This window comes from Dictyostelium purpureum, assembly GCF_000190715.1.
Source record: "Dictyostelium purpureum unplaced genomic scaffold DICPUscaffold_107, whole genome shotgun sequence".
Classification (NCBI taxonomy): Eukaryota; Evosea; class Eumycetozoa; order Dictyosteliales; family Dictyosteliaceae; genus Dictyostelium; species Dictyostelium purpureum.
The window spans coordinates 36,822-54,146 of NW_003519444.1; the positions used below are offsets into that span (position 1 = coordinate 36,822).

At 24.8% G+C, this 17,325-nt stretch overlaps 5 protein-coding genes across 5 annotated transcripts in view; 3 read left to right on the forward strand and 2 right to left on the reverse strand.

The window, feature by feature from the left end:
• DICPUDRAFT_47503 (uncharacterized protein) overlaps positions 1-8,391 on the forward strand; it is a 9,282-nt gene extending 891 nt beyond the window's left edge. Inside the window, exons 2-9 of the mRNA XM_003287629.1 lie at positions 2,137-2,185; positions 2,335-2,619; positions 2,689-3,354; positions 3,688-3,746; positions 3,817-4,072; positions 4,121-5,813; positions 5,940-6,325; positions 6,368-8,391. Coding sequence (XP_003287677.1) covers positions 2,337-2,619; positions 2,689-3,354; positions 3,688-3,746; positions 3,817-4,072; positions 4,121-5,813; positions 5,940-6,325; positions 6,368-8,259 — 5,235 coding nt within the window. The 5' untranslated portion in view covers positions 2,137-2,185; positions 2,335-2,336 and the 3' untranslated portion in view covers positions 8,260-8,391. The remainder of the gene's footprint in view (positions 1-2,136; positions 2,186-2,334; positions 2,620-2,688; positions 3,355-3,687; positions 3,747-3,816; positions 4,073-4,120; positions 5,814-5,939; positions 6,326-6,367) is intronic.
• A 322-nt stretch (positions 8,392-8,713) lies between these two features.
• Positions 8,714-9,283, forward strand: DICPUDRAFT_32822 (uncharacterized protein; the record flags this gene model as incomplete). The annotated part of the gene is made up of 1 exon (XM_003287630.1): positions 8,714-9,283. One exon carries the CDS (start codon positions 8,714-8,716, stop codon positions 9,281-9,283), a length of 570 nt encoding a protein of 189 aa, XP_003287678.1.
• A 123-nt stretch (positions 9,284-9,406) lies between these two features.
• DICPUDRAFT_151820 (uncharacterized protein) lies at positions 9,407-12,240 on the reverse strand (the record flags this gene model as incomplete). Its single annotated transcript, XM_003287644.1, has 3 exons — positions 9,407-10,476; positions 10,551-10,829; positions 11,049-12,240. The coding sequence occupies 3 exons, from the start codon at positions 12,238-12,240 to the stop codon at positions 9,407-9,409; spliced, it is 2,541 nt and encodes an 846-aa protein (XP_003287692.1).
• Positions 12,241-12,770: 530 nt separating this feature from the next.
• DICPUDRAFT_151821 (uncharacterized protein) lies at positions 12,771-14,262 on the reverse strand (the record flags this gene model as incomplete). Its single annotated transcript, XM_003287645.1, has 3 exons — positions 12,771-12,807; positions 13,379-13,679; positions 13,746-14,262. 3 exons carry the CDS (start codon positions 14,260-14,262, stop codon positions 12,771-12,773), a joined length of 855 nt encoding a protein of 284 aa, XP_003287693.1.
• Positions 14,263-14,765: 503 nt separating this feature from the next.
• On the forward strand, positions 14,766-17,226 carry DICPUDRAFT_54993 (uncharacterized protein; the record flags this gene model as incomplete). The annotated part of the gene is made up of 8 exons (XM_003287631.1): positions 14,766-14,954; positions 15,041-15,385; positions 15,468-15,618; positions 15,680-16,009; positions 16,073-16,175; positions 16,234-16,459; positions 16,528-16,887; positions 16,955-17,226. 8 exons carry the CDS (start codon positions 14,766-14,768, stop codon positions 17,105-17,107), a joined length of 1,857 nt encoding a protein of 618 aa, XP_003287679.1. The 3' UTR covers positions 17,108-17,226.
• Between the last annotated feature and the right edge of the window lie 99 nt (positions 17,227-17,325).

Sequence of the window (17,325 nt, forward strand, 5' to 3'; positions counted from 1 at the left end):
GAGGATTTTATTTTTTATTTATTTTTGTTTATATGTACCACTATTTTGTTTAATTTCTTCACTTTTTTATTTTATAAAAAAAACATTATTTAATTTTATTATGGATTTGCTTTTAGCACACCCACTGTCACACACTACTATTACTATTACTACAATAAAAAATTAAATAATATAACTAAATATATCATCAAAAAAAAAAAAAAAAACATCATCAACTCTCAGTCTCATTTGAATTGTATATAATAAATGGTTAAATAACCACACACTTGTTTTTTTAGGGTGTGCATTGTTTATTTTTATATAATTTGTGTGTTTTTTGTGGGTGTTTATTGTTAATTAATACTATAATTTATATAATACATATATAAATATGGTAAACATTAAAATAATTTAACAATACCATTAAAAATAATTAAATAAATAAAGATATATCAATAGGTTTAATTTTTTTTTTTTTTTTTTTAATTTTAAATTTTAAATTTTAAATTTTGCTTTTTTTTTTTTTTTTTTTTTTTAATAATTTTACTTTTCAAAATTTTTTAATTTATTTATTTGTTTGTTTAAATTTATATAATATATGTATATTTGGTATATATATAATATAAAATAATAGAATATATTTTATATAAAACATACTATTATCTTTTTTGTAAAACAGTCATTCCTTCAAAAGTATTTATGTATAGTATGGTATAGTGTAGTTGTATTAATTAAATTTAAGGGGGGATTATTTCATAAATTTGATATCATAAAATTTTAAATCAATAATTTTAAAATTATTGATATTTAGAGTGTACACCAAAATATTAAAAAAATAAAATATCACACAAAACACACAATAACAAAGAGAAAAGAGTATATATAATTTTATAATAAAAAAATCAAAATAAAGAGTACTTTACACACACACTTACTCACACTCACATACTACCACCCACACATAACATACATGCACTCTCACACACCACCAACTCCCTTTGTGCTATTTTTATTTTTTTTTTTAAAAAAATTGCAAAAAAAAAAAAAAAAAAAAAAAAAATATTTAAAGAACACAAAACAGTGGTATTAGTGATTTTTTTAAAAAATAAATATATAATACTATAATACATTCTATATAGAATAGTGATTATTTATTATTGTTACCATTTATTTTATATTTTATTTATATATTAAATTATCATAATATTTTTTATTTTTGTTTTTTTATTTTTTTTTAAATTTTTAAATTTATTTTTTAAATTTATTATTATTATTTATTATTTATTTTTTAATGTAACTTTATCATTTCTATTTTATATATTTATTATTATTTTTATTATTTTTTTGTTATTTTTTTTTATTTATTTTTTTTTTTTTTATTTTCAATAATAGTTATTAATTTATAATAATAATAATAATATAAAAATCAAACTATTTAAAAAATTAAATCCTTAAAAATAAAATCGCCTTACTAATATAAATTATTTTTTTATTCATTTATTTATAATTTTTTTATAAATTTATATTTAGTAATAATTGTATAGTATAATTGTAGCATCATTATAGTAACATCAAAATTTTTTTTAAAATTAATAATTAATCAAATTAAAATTTTTTTTTTTTTCAAATTAATTAAAAAATAACAATATCAAAAATAACAGATTTCTAATTTTATATATCTTTTCAAATAATAATATTATTATATTGTATGATTTTTTTTTTTTTTTAAAAAATAATTTAATTTAAAAAACCTTTCAAATATATACTATAGTAATATTACCAAATTAAATTAAAATCATTATAATTTATAAACCCCAACACAACAATAACTATAAAATAGAATAGCAAATAAAATAAAAATGACATCTGTATCAAATCCTAATCGACATTCAGTTTCAACACCAAGAAGACTTGATGAGTGGACAAATGTTTCAAAAACTGGTATAGGTAAGATAAAATCTTTTTAGACGATATTATTTAGCTTTTTTTTATTTCAAAGATATTAATTTTTATATTTTCCATTTAGTATTATTTCCATTTAATGCAACACATAAATTTCAATTACCATTATCAGTGGGCGATTTTGTGCAAATTTATGCACAGACTTCACAAGATCAAACGGCAGGATGGTACAGTGGTGTATCAGTTACAACACAGGAGAGTGGTATTTTCCCACAATCATTTGTAATTATTTTACCCGAACATAGTGATATCGATGATCCAACTACATTACCAAACCATATTCCAATCTGTCAAAAATTGTAATTTTTTCATAAATTATATTTTAAAACAAAAAAAAAAAAATATGCATACTAATTTTATTATTTTAATAATATAGAAATTTAACCAATGAAGAAATGTCAAACTCATCAATTATTAATGAAATTACATCAACTATTGTAGAGTGGGCAACATTGTTAAAGATTTATTCAAATAATAAATTATATAATGAATTTAAAATATTATCATCAAAAATTTCCCAATTGGTACAATTCAGAAATCAATTACTTCAGTTTAAAACCCCTAAAGACATTACATTTGATCTTAGAGATAGGATTTTAGCAATTATAGATGAAGGTAGAAGAGAAACAGGTATGTCAATAGTATTAAGAAAAGAAATTTCTAATCCATATAGCATTAGTGCTGCTCAAAGTTCTCAAAGAAGTAGTGTAAATATTCAACCAACTGTAGCTAGTGATCTCATTTTAGCCGATGCCGAGAATACTGGTGTTTTTACTTTATGTACAATGTATCAAGAAAAAAAATTAGAATATAATAGCTTTAGAGATTCATATGAATTTGAATCAATTGAAAGTAATAGTAATAACAATAGTAATAATTTAAATAGTTTAAATAGTCTGAATTCTAGCAATGGTCAGATTAATAGCCCATCAAATAGTTCAATCAATAATATAAATAATATCAATAGTTCAAATCATAATATAGGGTTACCATCTTCATATTCGACAAATAATTTATTAAATGGAACCAATGTAGCATTATCACAATCACCAAACTCATCCCCCTCGACATTAGCACAACAACAATCACCAAACTCCTCCTCTGTTGGCCAATCACCAATTTCCAGTGGCCAATCCTCACCAACCAATTCAAGTACAAATTTACCATCTTCGCCACAACATAGCAGTAATATTCTATCATCAATGGGTAATAGCTCTCCACTTTCAAACTCAACTAAAGATTTAAATCAATTCTCTTCATCTCCAGGTGGCGGATCTTTCCTTTCATCTAAATTAATTAAACAAGGTAGTTCTAAAAATTTCCTCTCAAATGTTTTAAAAAAAGGTTCTTCATCATCATTATCAATGAGTGGTGGTATGGCTCCACCAAGTACACACTTAAACTCAAGTAATAGTAGTATTGGTTCATCACAATTATCATCGAGTAATGGTTTTTCACAAAATGGCAATATTAACGGTTTAGGTGGTTCTGCATCAGCAATTTCATCTCCATTAAATATTAATTCACCATCTTCCATTAGCTCTTCATATATTTCTGTAACCTCTCAATCGCCATCCTCTCACTCATCCTCTATTCCAGGTTTAAATAGTTCTCTTTCATCTTTAAATTTAAATTCACCAATACTCTCAAACTCACCTTCTAAAAAAATGACCCCAATTAAATTGAAAAATAGATCGTTTTTATTAAATGGTGCAAGTCAATCAACAACAAATTTAAATTCTCAAGATGTTTCAACTAAATTTTCTTCCCAAGTTTTAATATCATTAAATAATTTTTTATATTCAGTAAGTTTTACTCTATTATTCAAATTATAATTATTTGATTTGTCATTATACTAATATTTTACTTTTATAGTCTGGTGATTATATAGATATAGTTTTATCAATTTATTGCAAAAATGAAAATAAATTTATTTCTGAAAGTTATTGTGGTATAGTCCCACCAAGCGGTATTTTTGTTGAACCAGAAAACCCCAATGAAAGAATTAGAACTATATTTAGAGATTTAGAACAAAAAGAATTAAATTCAGATTTATATTTAGTTGCCAAATTATATAGAAAAACCAATTCACTTTCATCAAAAGACCCAAATTCTTCACCAACTCTTACACGTTCAAATATGGCAGGTGGTGTCGGTTCAAGCTCAACAGCAGCATCAGGTAATAAATTTAGAAAGTTTGTTGGTTGTGGTGTAAAGAAATTAGATCTCTCAAATGAAGGTGTTAGTGAATTAATGATCACTCTTAACACCACATCAAATGAAAATAGTTTTTATAATCTCCACGAAACTATTATTAACGAACAAACTGCTCTCTATGAACCAATTACTAGAGCCAAAGGTGTCGTATTTACAATTCAACACTTTGTTGGTGACTATCAACAATTCCTTCAAGAATATCCAGACTATAGAAGCGTTACAACAAGCTTAAAACTTCAACTACCTGAAGTTGTATTACCAGGAAGCGAAAGAAATGATATGTATATCCAAATTGAGGAAGGTGATTTCTCTGATAAAAATATTGAAGTACAAGTTCAAGTTAGAGCTGAAAGTGGTCAAATTGTACACGACGCTATCAAATTTGCAAATGGTCAAGTTTCAACCTCTGATTTTAAAACACCACTAATTCCCTCCGCTTTATGTAAATGGCATGAAATTATTAAAGTTTGGGTCGCTGCAAAAACATTTGAAAAGAGTCACCTTTTCTTTTTATTTAGACAGTGCTCTGAAAAGAAAGATAAGGAAAGAACAACAATTGGTTTTGGTTATCTTCGTTTCATTTCTGATGAAGGTGCTATTGTTAAAGATGGTCAATATACTATTAACATTTATAAATGTTCAACTGACGACATTCCAGTATCAACCTATATCAATGGTGTTATCGAAAGCGACAAATCTAGCAAATCACAAAAGAAATTAGATACTCTTAAAATTAGAACTACTTTTGTCTCAACCTGTCTCACTCAAAATCCATCAGTTGTCAATCTTTCACATTGGGCCTCATACTCTGGTGATCTTAGCTCATTAATTAAAGATATTACTTTTTTAGGTGCACAAGAATTAGTTCGTAATCTTCAAGAAATCTTCTATAACTTCCTCTCCATTTTAGATCAACAATTAAATGATTCACCATTATCAATGGACATCTTTAGATCGATAGTTTTCATTATTGGTGTTTTGGTAGATTCAAGAACATGTAACTATCGTCCAGCATTGGATCTTTATGCCTCAAAATTCTTTGGTACTCCTTTAAGTAGCTCCAATAAACATGGATCATTAACAGGTATTACAGCACACACCCATCTTTTACGTTCAGTCGTTAAAAACCTTGAAAATTTCCAAGATCCAGCAAATGCCTCTCGTATTAGTTCATCATTAAAAGCATTAGAATATATTTTCAAATTTGTAGTTGCCTCAAAAACCAAATTCACAAACAAAGAAACCATTGGAAACGAATCATATCAAACCAATTTAAAGAGTGTAGTTGATATTCTTTGTGAAATTATGTTAAGTGACATCCCATCATTAATTGGTGCCAAAACCATTGCTTTAAAGAATTTCGAAAGTATGTTTTCAGATTTAAAACAATTTTTCACCGTTGAAGAAATGGGTATTATCGCTTTGAAGTTTATGAAATCAATCCAACCAGACGATAAAAAGAAAACATTCAACATCTTAAAACTCAAATTACTTTCATCATATATCAATGGTCCAATGATGTTATGTAAAGAAACTAGAAAACATTTATTACCTTTAGTTTTCCAATTACTTCATTTCCATTTTGGTAAATCTAGCGAGGAAACCGATATGTGCTTAATGATACTTGGTCTTATCGTAGATATTATGATCACCAAGTCAGAATTACGTGGTAAAGATAAAGATCCATGGTTAATGGAAATGCTTCATTTCTTTGTACCAATTTTAGAACTTTTACAATTATTAAATGTCGGTGTTATTACTAGTGTTGCCAGTAACGATAGTTTGAAACGTCGAAGCTCTAGCTCGGTTTCATTAACACTTAATGCTGCCACAAGTGCATCATTAGCTGCAATGGTACCAACTATGAACGAAGAAAGCCAAAATAATCTTAGAATTAAAATATATGCCTTTATTTTAGGTACTGCCCGTTTATCAGGTGTTCAACATTGGGAAATGTTAAACAAGTCTGTCACACCAACCTACAAAAACTTTTTCATCGATCTCTATGATAGTTTGCAACTATTATTTGAATCACCAAAATTCCCATCAGATTTTTGGACATTTACAGCATTCCAATTGAAAACTATTCTTAGAATGACCAGAATTCTCGAAGATGTAATTTTCTATCTTCCAAGTGCTAGCAATAATGATGGTAATAGTGGTAGTAGTTCAGCATCAACTGGTGGCAGCGGTAGTTTATCACGTCAAGGCCAATTCGAATTTCCTCAATGGAGAGCATTCTTTTTATTAACCAGCTCATATTTAAATTGTAAAGATCTTCATTTCGAATCAGTCAATCCAGCTAAAGCAGTTTTCATTAAAACTAGATGTGGTGATGTTAGAATTGAAATGGCAAGAGTTTTCGAAAGAGTATGGGCCACTGTACCAGTTAAAGAGAGATCATCATTTATTTCAGTTTTAATTAATCCAATCGTCAAACTTTCAATTAGTGATACATTGGACGCTAAACGTGTTGCTACAAAGATTTTTTACGATATGTTAGAAAGTGAAATTATTCAAACCGAATCATATACAGAACTCTTCTATCATACTATGGACTCACTTTTAGAAATTTGCACAGAAAAACCCAATAGAAAGGGTTGGCCAATTGTATCAAGAGCCGACGGTAAATTACCATTTACAATGAGATCATTCTCTACTTTCTTCAATACTCAATGTATGTCTTTAGTTTTAAGTAAATCGACAGATGCTATCAAAAAGAAAGCTGAACAATTTATCAATGATATCAACCATTTCCTCATTTTAGTCACCAACTTTATGAGTGATGTTAAGAATAACGACGAAGAAGAAATCTTTTCAAGCGTTAGCAAATTAATCAACTACTTACTTGAACATAAAAGAATCAATCATTTCATTAGATATGTTCATATGACAAGCAGAAGACACTATGAATTGGGTAACTATGTTGAAGCCGCCGTTACTTTAATGCTTCATGCATCTCTTTACAATTGGGACCATAATAAGGTTGTTGGTGCAACACAAAACGAATATGGTCATTTCGTTGAACAAAAAGAATCAGAAAGAAAAGAATATCTTTATAAAGAAGTTTTATTATGTTATAATAATGGAAAAGCTTGGGACAGGGCTATTCCATTACTCAAAGAACTCATTCACCATTTTACAAAGAATATTTGCGAAATGAATTCTGCTGCCACATATCTTCGTCAACAAAGCACCTTCTATCAAAAAATTAATGAATCACAAGATCCAATTTTTGAAGATTACTTTAGAGTAGGCTATTATGGAAAGAAATTCCCACTTTCAATTCAAAACAAAGAGTTTATTTATAAAGGTAATCAATTTGATAGATTATCAGATTTCATTTCAAAAATTCAAGATAAATGGCCAAAAGCTGAACTTTTAAAGACTACCGAAGTTCCAGCCCAATCAATTCAAGATAGTGATGGTCAATATCTTTTAATAACATCAGTCAATGTTTCGAATGCCAACGAAATCGAAAAACGTCACAGTGGTTTCTTGGATTTATTCTCAAATAAAAAACGTGTTCCACATCGTGTTCAACAATTCAACGCTAGAAATAAAGTTAATGTATTTGTTTATAGCAAACCATTCAAAAAGAATAGTGGTACAAAATCTCAAAACGAATTCGAAGATCTCTGGGTAATGAACCTCTATTTCATTTGTGAAAACTCATTCCCATGTACCGAACGTCGTTGTTTAATTACTGAACGTAAACAAGTCGAGCTTAGTCCAATTGAAAACGCACTCAACTCAATCATTCAAAAGAATGAAGAACTCTTGGCTAAAATCGATAAACATCAAGCTAGTCCACAAGAAAGTATTTCACCATTAACAATGTTATTAAATGGTATTATTGATGCCTCTGTAAATGGTGGTGTTAGTCGTTATGAAACTTTCCTTAGCGAAGATTATCTCAAGCAACATCCAGAATATAAAGAAATTGCTGATCTTTTAAAAGCCTCATTAGAACAACAATTAGCTGTTACTGAACAAGGTCTTCGTTTACATGCCACTTTAAGACCACCCGAAATGGCTGCTATGCACGATAAATTGGAATCTTTCTTTATAACAATGAAAAACGCAAGACAAAGGCTATAAATAAACCAACAACAATAATAATAAATCAATAATAATAATAATTAATAAAACTAATAAATTATTTTAAATAGCGTTTTTGTAAAATTATCACAATAAAAAAAAAATAATAAAAAATTCATATTATTTATTTATAAAAAATAATTTTTTTTTTTATATAAAAATGAGATTTAAAAAGAGATAATTAATATTTATTTTTTTTCGAGCTTTAAAAAAAAAAAATTATAAAAAAAAAAAAAAATTAAATAAATTTTTTTTCTCCTAAGATATTTATAAAAAAAAATAATCATTGTACATTGATTGGAAACCATGCCCCTATACATTGCTCACAATATCACTCATTTTTTATAATTTTTTTTTTTTTTATAAAATTTTTTATAACAACCTTTTTTTTTTTTTTTTTTGCTTATTTATTATAATAAAACATCAACCGAATCATTTAAATATATACATAAAAATGAAATTATTAAGTTTAATTTTATTTATTACAGTTTTAATAAATTTTGCTAATGCAAACAGCTATCTTACTATTATTCCAAAAGGAAGTGATAGCTGCGGTGAAACCTATGGTGTTGGTTATTATCTCCCAATGGGCACATGTATCAGTGTTAATGATTGGAATTTAAGTATAAATCAAGTTAACGGCTCTCATATCCAAATTTCCTATTTAGGTCCAAATTGCTCAAGTGACAGTCCAATCAACTATGCCTATGCCATCAATGAATGTGTTAATTTCCAATTTTTAGATTCACCATATACCTTCTCATCAATTTTCTCAATTTCAGATTCAGTTCCAACCGATGCTGTTGTTTATAACTACTATTACTATAGCTACTACTGTTCTGGTCCAACTTACAGTATTTTCTTTACAAATGGCTTTTCAAATAACTTTAGTAAATTCATGTGTGTTGATAAAAAACCAGAAGTTTTCCTTTGCTCAGGTACCGGCGATTGCACTCAAATTGATACAGATGGTTGCACCAATGGCAAAGGCGTTGATATGCCATATAGAGTTACCTGTAACTAAATATAAATATAAAAATATATACAAATAAATATTTTATTATATAAATAAAACAAATAAAATAAAATTAAATAAAATATTTAAATATAAATATACATTATATTTTTTACTTTTTATTATAAATTTTTAAATATTATAAGTTTTATCGATATTTGAAGGAATTTCCTTTTGATTTTCAACATAATAATTAAAGGTATTTCCATCTAAATTTTCTTGGTTGTTATTATTATTATTATCATTATCGACATTTTGTTTAAATGGTATATTTTTAGATAGTGATGGTGACATAACATCATTAGCATGATGTTCATTATATTCGGACAAGTCATTTACATCTTGATCATTTTCTTGGTCTTCATAATTCTTTAAAATTCTAAAGAGAATACCATTAAAGACATACTTTTTATCGATTGCACTACCCAAGACCTCACGAGCATATTTGGCATCTTGATGAGCTGGTAGCCTTCTGAAAAACATTAACCAAAAACACCATAAAGCATAAAACATAATTAAAATGGCAATAATAAATAGAAGCGTAGTATTATAGTTGGCAATTTGTTGGAAAACACCCTGGAAACCCAATAATGAAGTATCAGCTTCTTTTCCCTTGTTGATATCGGCCACAGCTTTAATTAAAACACCACCAAAAGCACCAAAGAACATTGATCTTCCGACAGCACCAATTCTAGCAAAACCCAAAGCGCTCCAATATAAATATTTGTTCATACGTTCGGTTGAAAGTTCACGCTTGAATTTATCTGGTTTAATAAAATATATTAAATATACCAAAGATACAACAAAGAATGTGACACCCAACACACATACTATAATTTTACCAAAGACATATTTATAGAGGAAACCTAGGATATGAGATGTACCACTTTCTTGTTTTCTTGTATGAGCGACAACACGAGCAGCATCTACACCTAATACAAAGTAGAAACCGGATGAAAAAATTCTACCAAATCTTTTTAAAATTGGACCTGCACCTTTATGACCTAGTTGATCGACATCAAAAACAATATAAAAAATACCCCAGCAACCATATGACCATAAACCTAAAAGCAATAAAATAATTACACCACCACTAAACATCTCTTGTAATTCCTCAAAAACACCGTCTGGGCCCTGTACAGATCTTTCTTTATCAACTGCAGCTGCAATGGATAAAACACCTAATGAACAATATAAAATTGCTTTATAAAAAAATAAATTAATAAATTTAAATATTAAATTAAAAATTTTTATAAAAATTTTTCTAAAAACTTACTTTTTGAAAGAAAACCAAATCTGGTTATAATCTGAGCAGCTAGATAAAACCTTTTATTTTGATTAATATCCCATTTGTATTTGTTTTTGTTAAATAGGAATTTAAAATATAACCAATAACTAAGATTTTTCAATCTTTTTCCTTCATTAAAATCGCTATATTTCTTATTAAGATCTTCTTCGGTTTTTATGGATGGTTCACCATGCTCACCATTCTCTCTGTGGTCATCTCTATATTCATAAAATTGTTGTCTATCGTATTCCTCTGGCTCGTTTCGATCTATATTTAAATGAAAAAATGGTTAGTATTAAAAAAAAAATTTTGAAAAACTAAAAATATTATTAAAAAAAATGTAACATATATATTATTAAAATTATTATTACAAGCTATACAAAAAAAAAAGTAAATTAAAATGAAATAAATAAAAAATTTTAATTATTTAAAATTTTTTTTTAAAAAAATACGAAAAAATATAAATATTAAAAATTTAATATTCACATTCGACTTTTAAATTTGAGTTTTCAACTTTTTGGTTGTTGGTATTATTGCTATCTTCTAATGGTGATAGGGTGGTAGTAGTGGTATTGGTAGTGGTAGTAGTAGTGGTGGGGTCAGTAGTGTTTGAAGTTTCTTGGGGTTTTAATTTTGGACTATTTTCGACACTATTATGGTTACTATTATTAAGAGAAGTTGATGTAGTATTATTATCATTTTCTAATGTATCACTATTGGTTGTTATATCAGTGGAGGTCTCCAATTGTTGGTCTGAAATTGGATCTGATAACTCCATTTTTATTTGTTTTTGTAGTTGTTGTGATTGTTGATTTTGATTATTTAAAAAATTATTATTACTGTTTTTTAAACTATTATCGAAAATAACTTTATTTTGTTCACTATTTATTGTACTATTACCAATAGAATTTTCTGAGGCCTGTTGTTGTTGTTTATTTTCAAAATTATTATTTTTTAAATTATTTTTTGAATTATTTGAACCCTTTTCAGCATTTTTAGATTTTTTTAATTTTTTAATTTTTTTTTGAATTTTATTTTTTTGTGGATGGATAGAATTTGATTCTAAATTATTATTATTTAAAGTATTTTCAAAGTGGTCATGATTATTGAAATTTTTTAATATATTACTATTATTATTTAAATTGTCTAAATTATTTTCGTTTATATAACCACTACTAATACTTTTCTTAATACTATTTTCACCACCAAACCCGCTGCTACCTTCTAAATTATTATTATTATAATTATTTTTGTCATCGTTATTTTTGTTGGTGTCATTATTTAATGTGATTTCGTTATCATTTTCGTTTATATTACTATTACTATTATTATCAATATCATTGATATTTGAAAAAGACGACGAAGATGTGAGGTGAGGACTAATAGGTGATATTAAATTTCTTATACCTTTTTTATTTAATGAAGAGTGCTCTGAATTATTTTGATTATTTTCTGAATTAAACTCACCTTCTTGATATCCATAACGCTTATAGGTATCTTCTCTATTTAATAAATTTGATGAGCTGTCTTTGGTTTTATTATGAGTTGAACTATAGTTATCATTATCGTCGTTTTTATAATTATTATTATTGATTTGATTTTTATTTATTTCCTCATCTAATATAATTGCCCCATCTACCAATCCTCCTGATGAATTGTTTTCATCTTTAAAATCCATTTATTGTTTTTGTTGTTATTGCTATTACTATTGCTATTGCTATTGTTATTGCTATAACCTTTATTAAAAACTAAATGAAATAAAAAAAATATTTTGTGTTATTACAATTATTGGGAAATATATTATTTTTTTTTTGTTATTGTTATTGAATAAAATAATTATTTATTATTTAAAAGAACTTTTAAATTATTATTTAAACTATTTTAAATTTTATTACAAAAAATTTGATTTATTAGTGATATTTTATTTCTTCATAAATAATTTATATGTTTATTGTATAAATTATCTATTATTTATTTTGTGTGATATAAAAATTAATAGTTTGAAATATGTGTGTTTGTGTTAAATACTATATAATTTAATTAATTATTTTTATTTATTATTTTTTATTATTTACTATTATTTAATAATTAAATTAAAATAAAAAAAATTAATTAGCTAATGAAAATGAAAAACACTTTAATCTATATTTTCTTATTCGAATATTTCTATAGTTCTTTAAAAAAAAAAAAAAAAAATTAAATAAAATTTTAATAACTATATAAATCCGAATTAGGAAGTTTAAGACTAATAAATAATTAAATATTATTTTATATTTTATGAAAATTTTTTTTAAAAATAAATAAAATTTTTTTTTTTTTTTATTAATTTTTTTTAATTTTTTAATTTTTTTATTATATTTATTTTTTTTATAATTTCATGTAATGATAAGTTTATTATGGTTTGATTATGGCATAATGATGCCGTTATGTGGGCATAGTTATAATTAAAAAAAAAATAACCATTACAACTAGCCGCCAGATTTTCACACCTAAAAAAAAAAAAAAATTAATTTTAAATTATTTTAATTTTTTTTATATCCAAATTGTTTTTTTTTTTTATTTGTTTTTTTTTAGAATAGGGATTGGTATTCCCATTTTTGTATTTTTTTTGATGGGTTAAAAATAAGATGAAAAAAAAAATATTGATAAGAAATCGATAATCGGATCAAAATTTAATATAATTCTTATTTTTATTTTAAATAAAAAATTTTAATTCATTTTTAATATTTATTGAAGATGTTTTGAACAAAAAGAATTTTTCGATATCCTTGGGATTGTAGTAGAAATTCTTCAACAACAATATTAATTTGAATCACATTTCAAATTGTGATAGTTGATATTCTGGGTGTAGTTCAAAAAGTTCATGAATTATATTAAAGTTTGGATATTGGAATTCATAGTTATTGGAATGTTGTAATGGTTTTGGAAAATTTTCTAAAGGTTCGGCAATTGGGGTGGCTTCATCATTTAAATTATTATTCATTCTTTTTTTTAAATGTCCATGATATCTATTACAACATTGGGTTTTATTTCTATTTTCCATTTCCAAACTTAATGTTGACCAATCATTGGTGCCATATTTTCTAACTAGTTGCTTTAATTTTATATCTTCTTCAGCTAAATATTTAAATATGAGTTGGTAAGAAATTAAATATTTATTTTTTATTATAAATTTTTACATACAGGTCCATTTTTCTAAAAATCTACCTTTATTTTCAGATTTTAAATAATAGTACCTATTTGAACATTGACGATAGTTTCTACCAGAGTTTAATAAAAAAGAGATATATCTCCATTTTTTAGCACCATACTTATTAACTAAATGTTTCAATTGCAAATCTTCTGAGCTATTCCAACGACCTTTTTTTAAATTGTCATTTCTAGTTTTAAGAAAATGATTGAAATGAAAACAACATTGAACTTTGGTTTTTTTGAAAGGAAACATCTTTTTAGAAATATCACTCCAATTTTTTAAACCATTTTCTTTAACAAGTTTTAATAAATGCTCTTTTTCTTCTTTATTCCATAGTTCCCTAATGCATGGTTCTTTTTCTTTATGGCTGTTGCAACTATCATCACTATAACTATCACTGATGCTGTTACTATCACTATCGCTATAACTATCACTGTCGCTATAACTATCACAATCTCTATCAAAGTAACCAATGTTATTAATATCTATATTTAACCAATTGTCCATTTTATCTATTTTTTTTTAAAAAAAATAATACTACATAGTTTTAAAATTTAAATTTAGTTTTTTAGTTTTTTAATTTTATTTTTTTTGTCAGTAAAAATATCCTATATAACAATTATTTTATTTAAAAAAATTATAAAAAAAATTAATATTTAATTATTTTATTAGAATAAAAAGATAGTTAATATGATTTGTCTTGGTTTTAAATAAAATTCAAGTGTATTATCTTAAAAAAAAAAAAAAAAAAAATTTTTTTTTTTTTTTTTTTTATTATTATATTTTTTTTTTTATTTAAAAATTTTATTAATATCCCTTTCTATAAAAATTTATATTCTTGGTGATTTTAAACTTATAAAAAGTAAATAAATATATTAAAATATTTTTTATAAAATTTTTTTATAAATTTTTTTTAAATTAAAAATAAAAATTTTTTTTATTTCCAAAAATTTTTTTCATTTTCATTATTATTTTTTTTATTATAAACAGAATTATTTACAACATCAAAAATGGCTAAAAAAAAGGGCAACAACAATAACAACCATGTTACAACAAATAACAATTCGTATGATAGTGATGAAGGTGAGTGGACTAGTGTCCCAACCAAAGAAGAAAAAAATAGAGAAAGAAAAGAAAAAAAAGAGGTTAGAGAACATGAAAAAAAGAAAAAGAGAGATCAAGAACAAAAAGAACATGATGTATGTACTTTATAATAATGATGATAGCAATGAAAATAATATCATCTATATTTAATTGCTAATTATTTTTTTTTTCATTTATAAAGGAAAAACAAAAAAAAATTGCAGAGTTATTTTCAGATTCATCTAAAGCATTTTCAATTAAAAATAGACCAACCAATTATAATCCATGGAATATTTTAGATGATGATGCATCAGATGGTGAAGTTGGTGTAGAACAACATTCACATCCAAAAAGACAACTCCAAAAACAATATGAGAACCCAGATAATGGGTACAGTTTTAATCCAGGTAAACTAACTGAAATTAGAGAAAAAGAAAAACAACTAAAATTAAAACAAAAACAAAAAAAACAAAAACAACAACAAAAACAACAACAAAATCAACCACAATCAAATGAAAGATTAGCATTTGCTGAAGCTCTCAAAACTGTAATTACAGCCATTAAATTAATTTTAAAAAAACAAAAATTATTAACTTTTTATTTTTTATTTTTTATAATAAATACTTTAGTTTGAGTTTGACAAATATTATGAATTATTAAAGAATGTTGAAACTAAATTTCCCTCAGTTGTCGATATTCAAGTTCAATATGTTTCTGAATTTTTAGAAAACCATTTTGGTAAAGTACCAAGCGACCAAACTGTATATCATCAGAAACTAGGTAAGTTTTATTAAAATAAAAATGTTGTTTAGTAAAATACTTACCATTTTTTTTTTAATAGATTATTTATCAAAATTTGATGAAAAATTTAAAAAAGAAACAATTTCATTTTTTGAAAGAAAACCAATTGGTAATATTATTCCAACAGTTATTTTTTTAACTAATAATATTGTATCAATTTTAAGAAAAGATAAAGGTTCAATGACAACTAGTGGTGTTGGTCTAGAAATTTTACTTCAAACAATCTTAAGATATTTCCCAGATGCCTTATTAAAGAATGCAAATCATTTTAAATCTCTTAATTTACAATCACTCAAACCAAATGTAGTATCATTATATCTTTGGTTGTTTTATCAACCAATCAATACCAATCCATCCGTATCCTCATCATGTTTGTATTAAAATTAAAAGTCATTTTAAATATCAACCTAATATTAATTCTTTTTTTTTATAGTGTGGTTACAAATTATTTTCCCAGCATTGTATAAATCAAAAATTAATAGCGAGCAAAATCTAGAATTATTTGTTAAATTTTCAGATCTTTTGTTGGAATCAAAGTAAATATTTTTTTTACAAAAATTTAAAATTGTTTTATATTAATTTTTATTTTATTAGGAAAATTCAAAAAAATGGTGTAAAAATAGAAGAAACTGTATTAGATTTGGCATTAGACGAATTTATTAATGCATTAATTTTACATAATGTCCAACCAGTTGCAATGAAATATTCAGACTTTTTATTTGATGTCGAAAAATTATTCCCAAACAACAAAGTATCACCAGCTTATTTCCTTACCCTTTTGAACTATTGTGTCACCTTTGATGAAAATTTAAGAAATATGGTATGTTTAGTATAAAATAAAATTTAAATATTCCTATTAACTAATTTTTTATTTAATTTTCAAACTAGCTTTTAAGCAAAGTTATTGATTGTTTAAATTTAGATAAAGATTGTTATTCAGTAATAAAGGGTAGATATGTGGAAATTATAGCTCAGGTTAATAATTTATTATTATTCATTTTATTACAATGGAGAACTTTAGAAAAGAGTGGTATTCAATTGGTAAATCTTTCAAAATCAAATATTTATGATTTAGCATTATTTTCCCAAAATGAAAATAATAATTTATCAAATAAATATTACCAAAATAATACCAATAGTGTAGCAATAACAAACAATTCAAATAAAAAAGGTAAACAGCAACCAGCTAAACACAAATCACCAAGCTATGATATCGATGAGGTTAACCTTTGCAATGCAACTTGTGATGTAAGTATAATAATTCAACGAATAACATTAAAAAACACATATTCTAATCCTCACCATTTTTTTAAAGGCTGCAATTTCCTCTTTTAAACCCAGTCATATCCTCAGAAATGTTTCAATCGTTTTAGCTCCAATAGTTATTGCCGCTTTTGGATATTACTCAAGAGATCCAATATGTAATAAATTTAATCATGAATTATTACAAAAATATTTATGTCAATAACTTATCGCTAAATACTAGTGTACATTAATCAAGAAAACCCCACATAACCACACCAAAACAATATATATAATTATAATAAACCAAATAAAATAAAAAATAAGATAAAAAAACTTTATATGAAAAAAAAAAAAAAGATTTTTTTTTTTAATTTTTTTTTTTTTTTAAATTTTTTTTAAATTTTTTCTTTTTTTTTATTTTTTTATTTTTTAAATATTTTT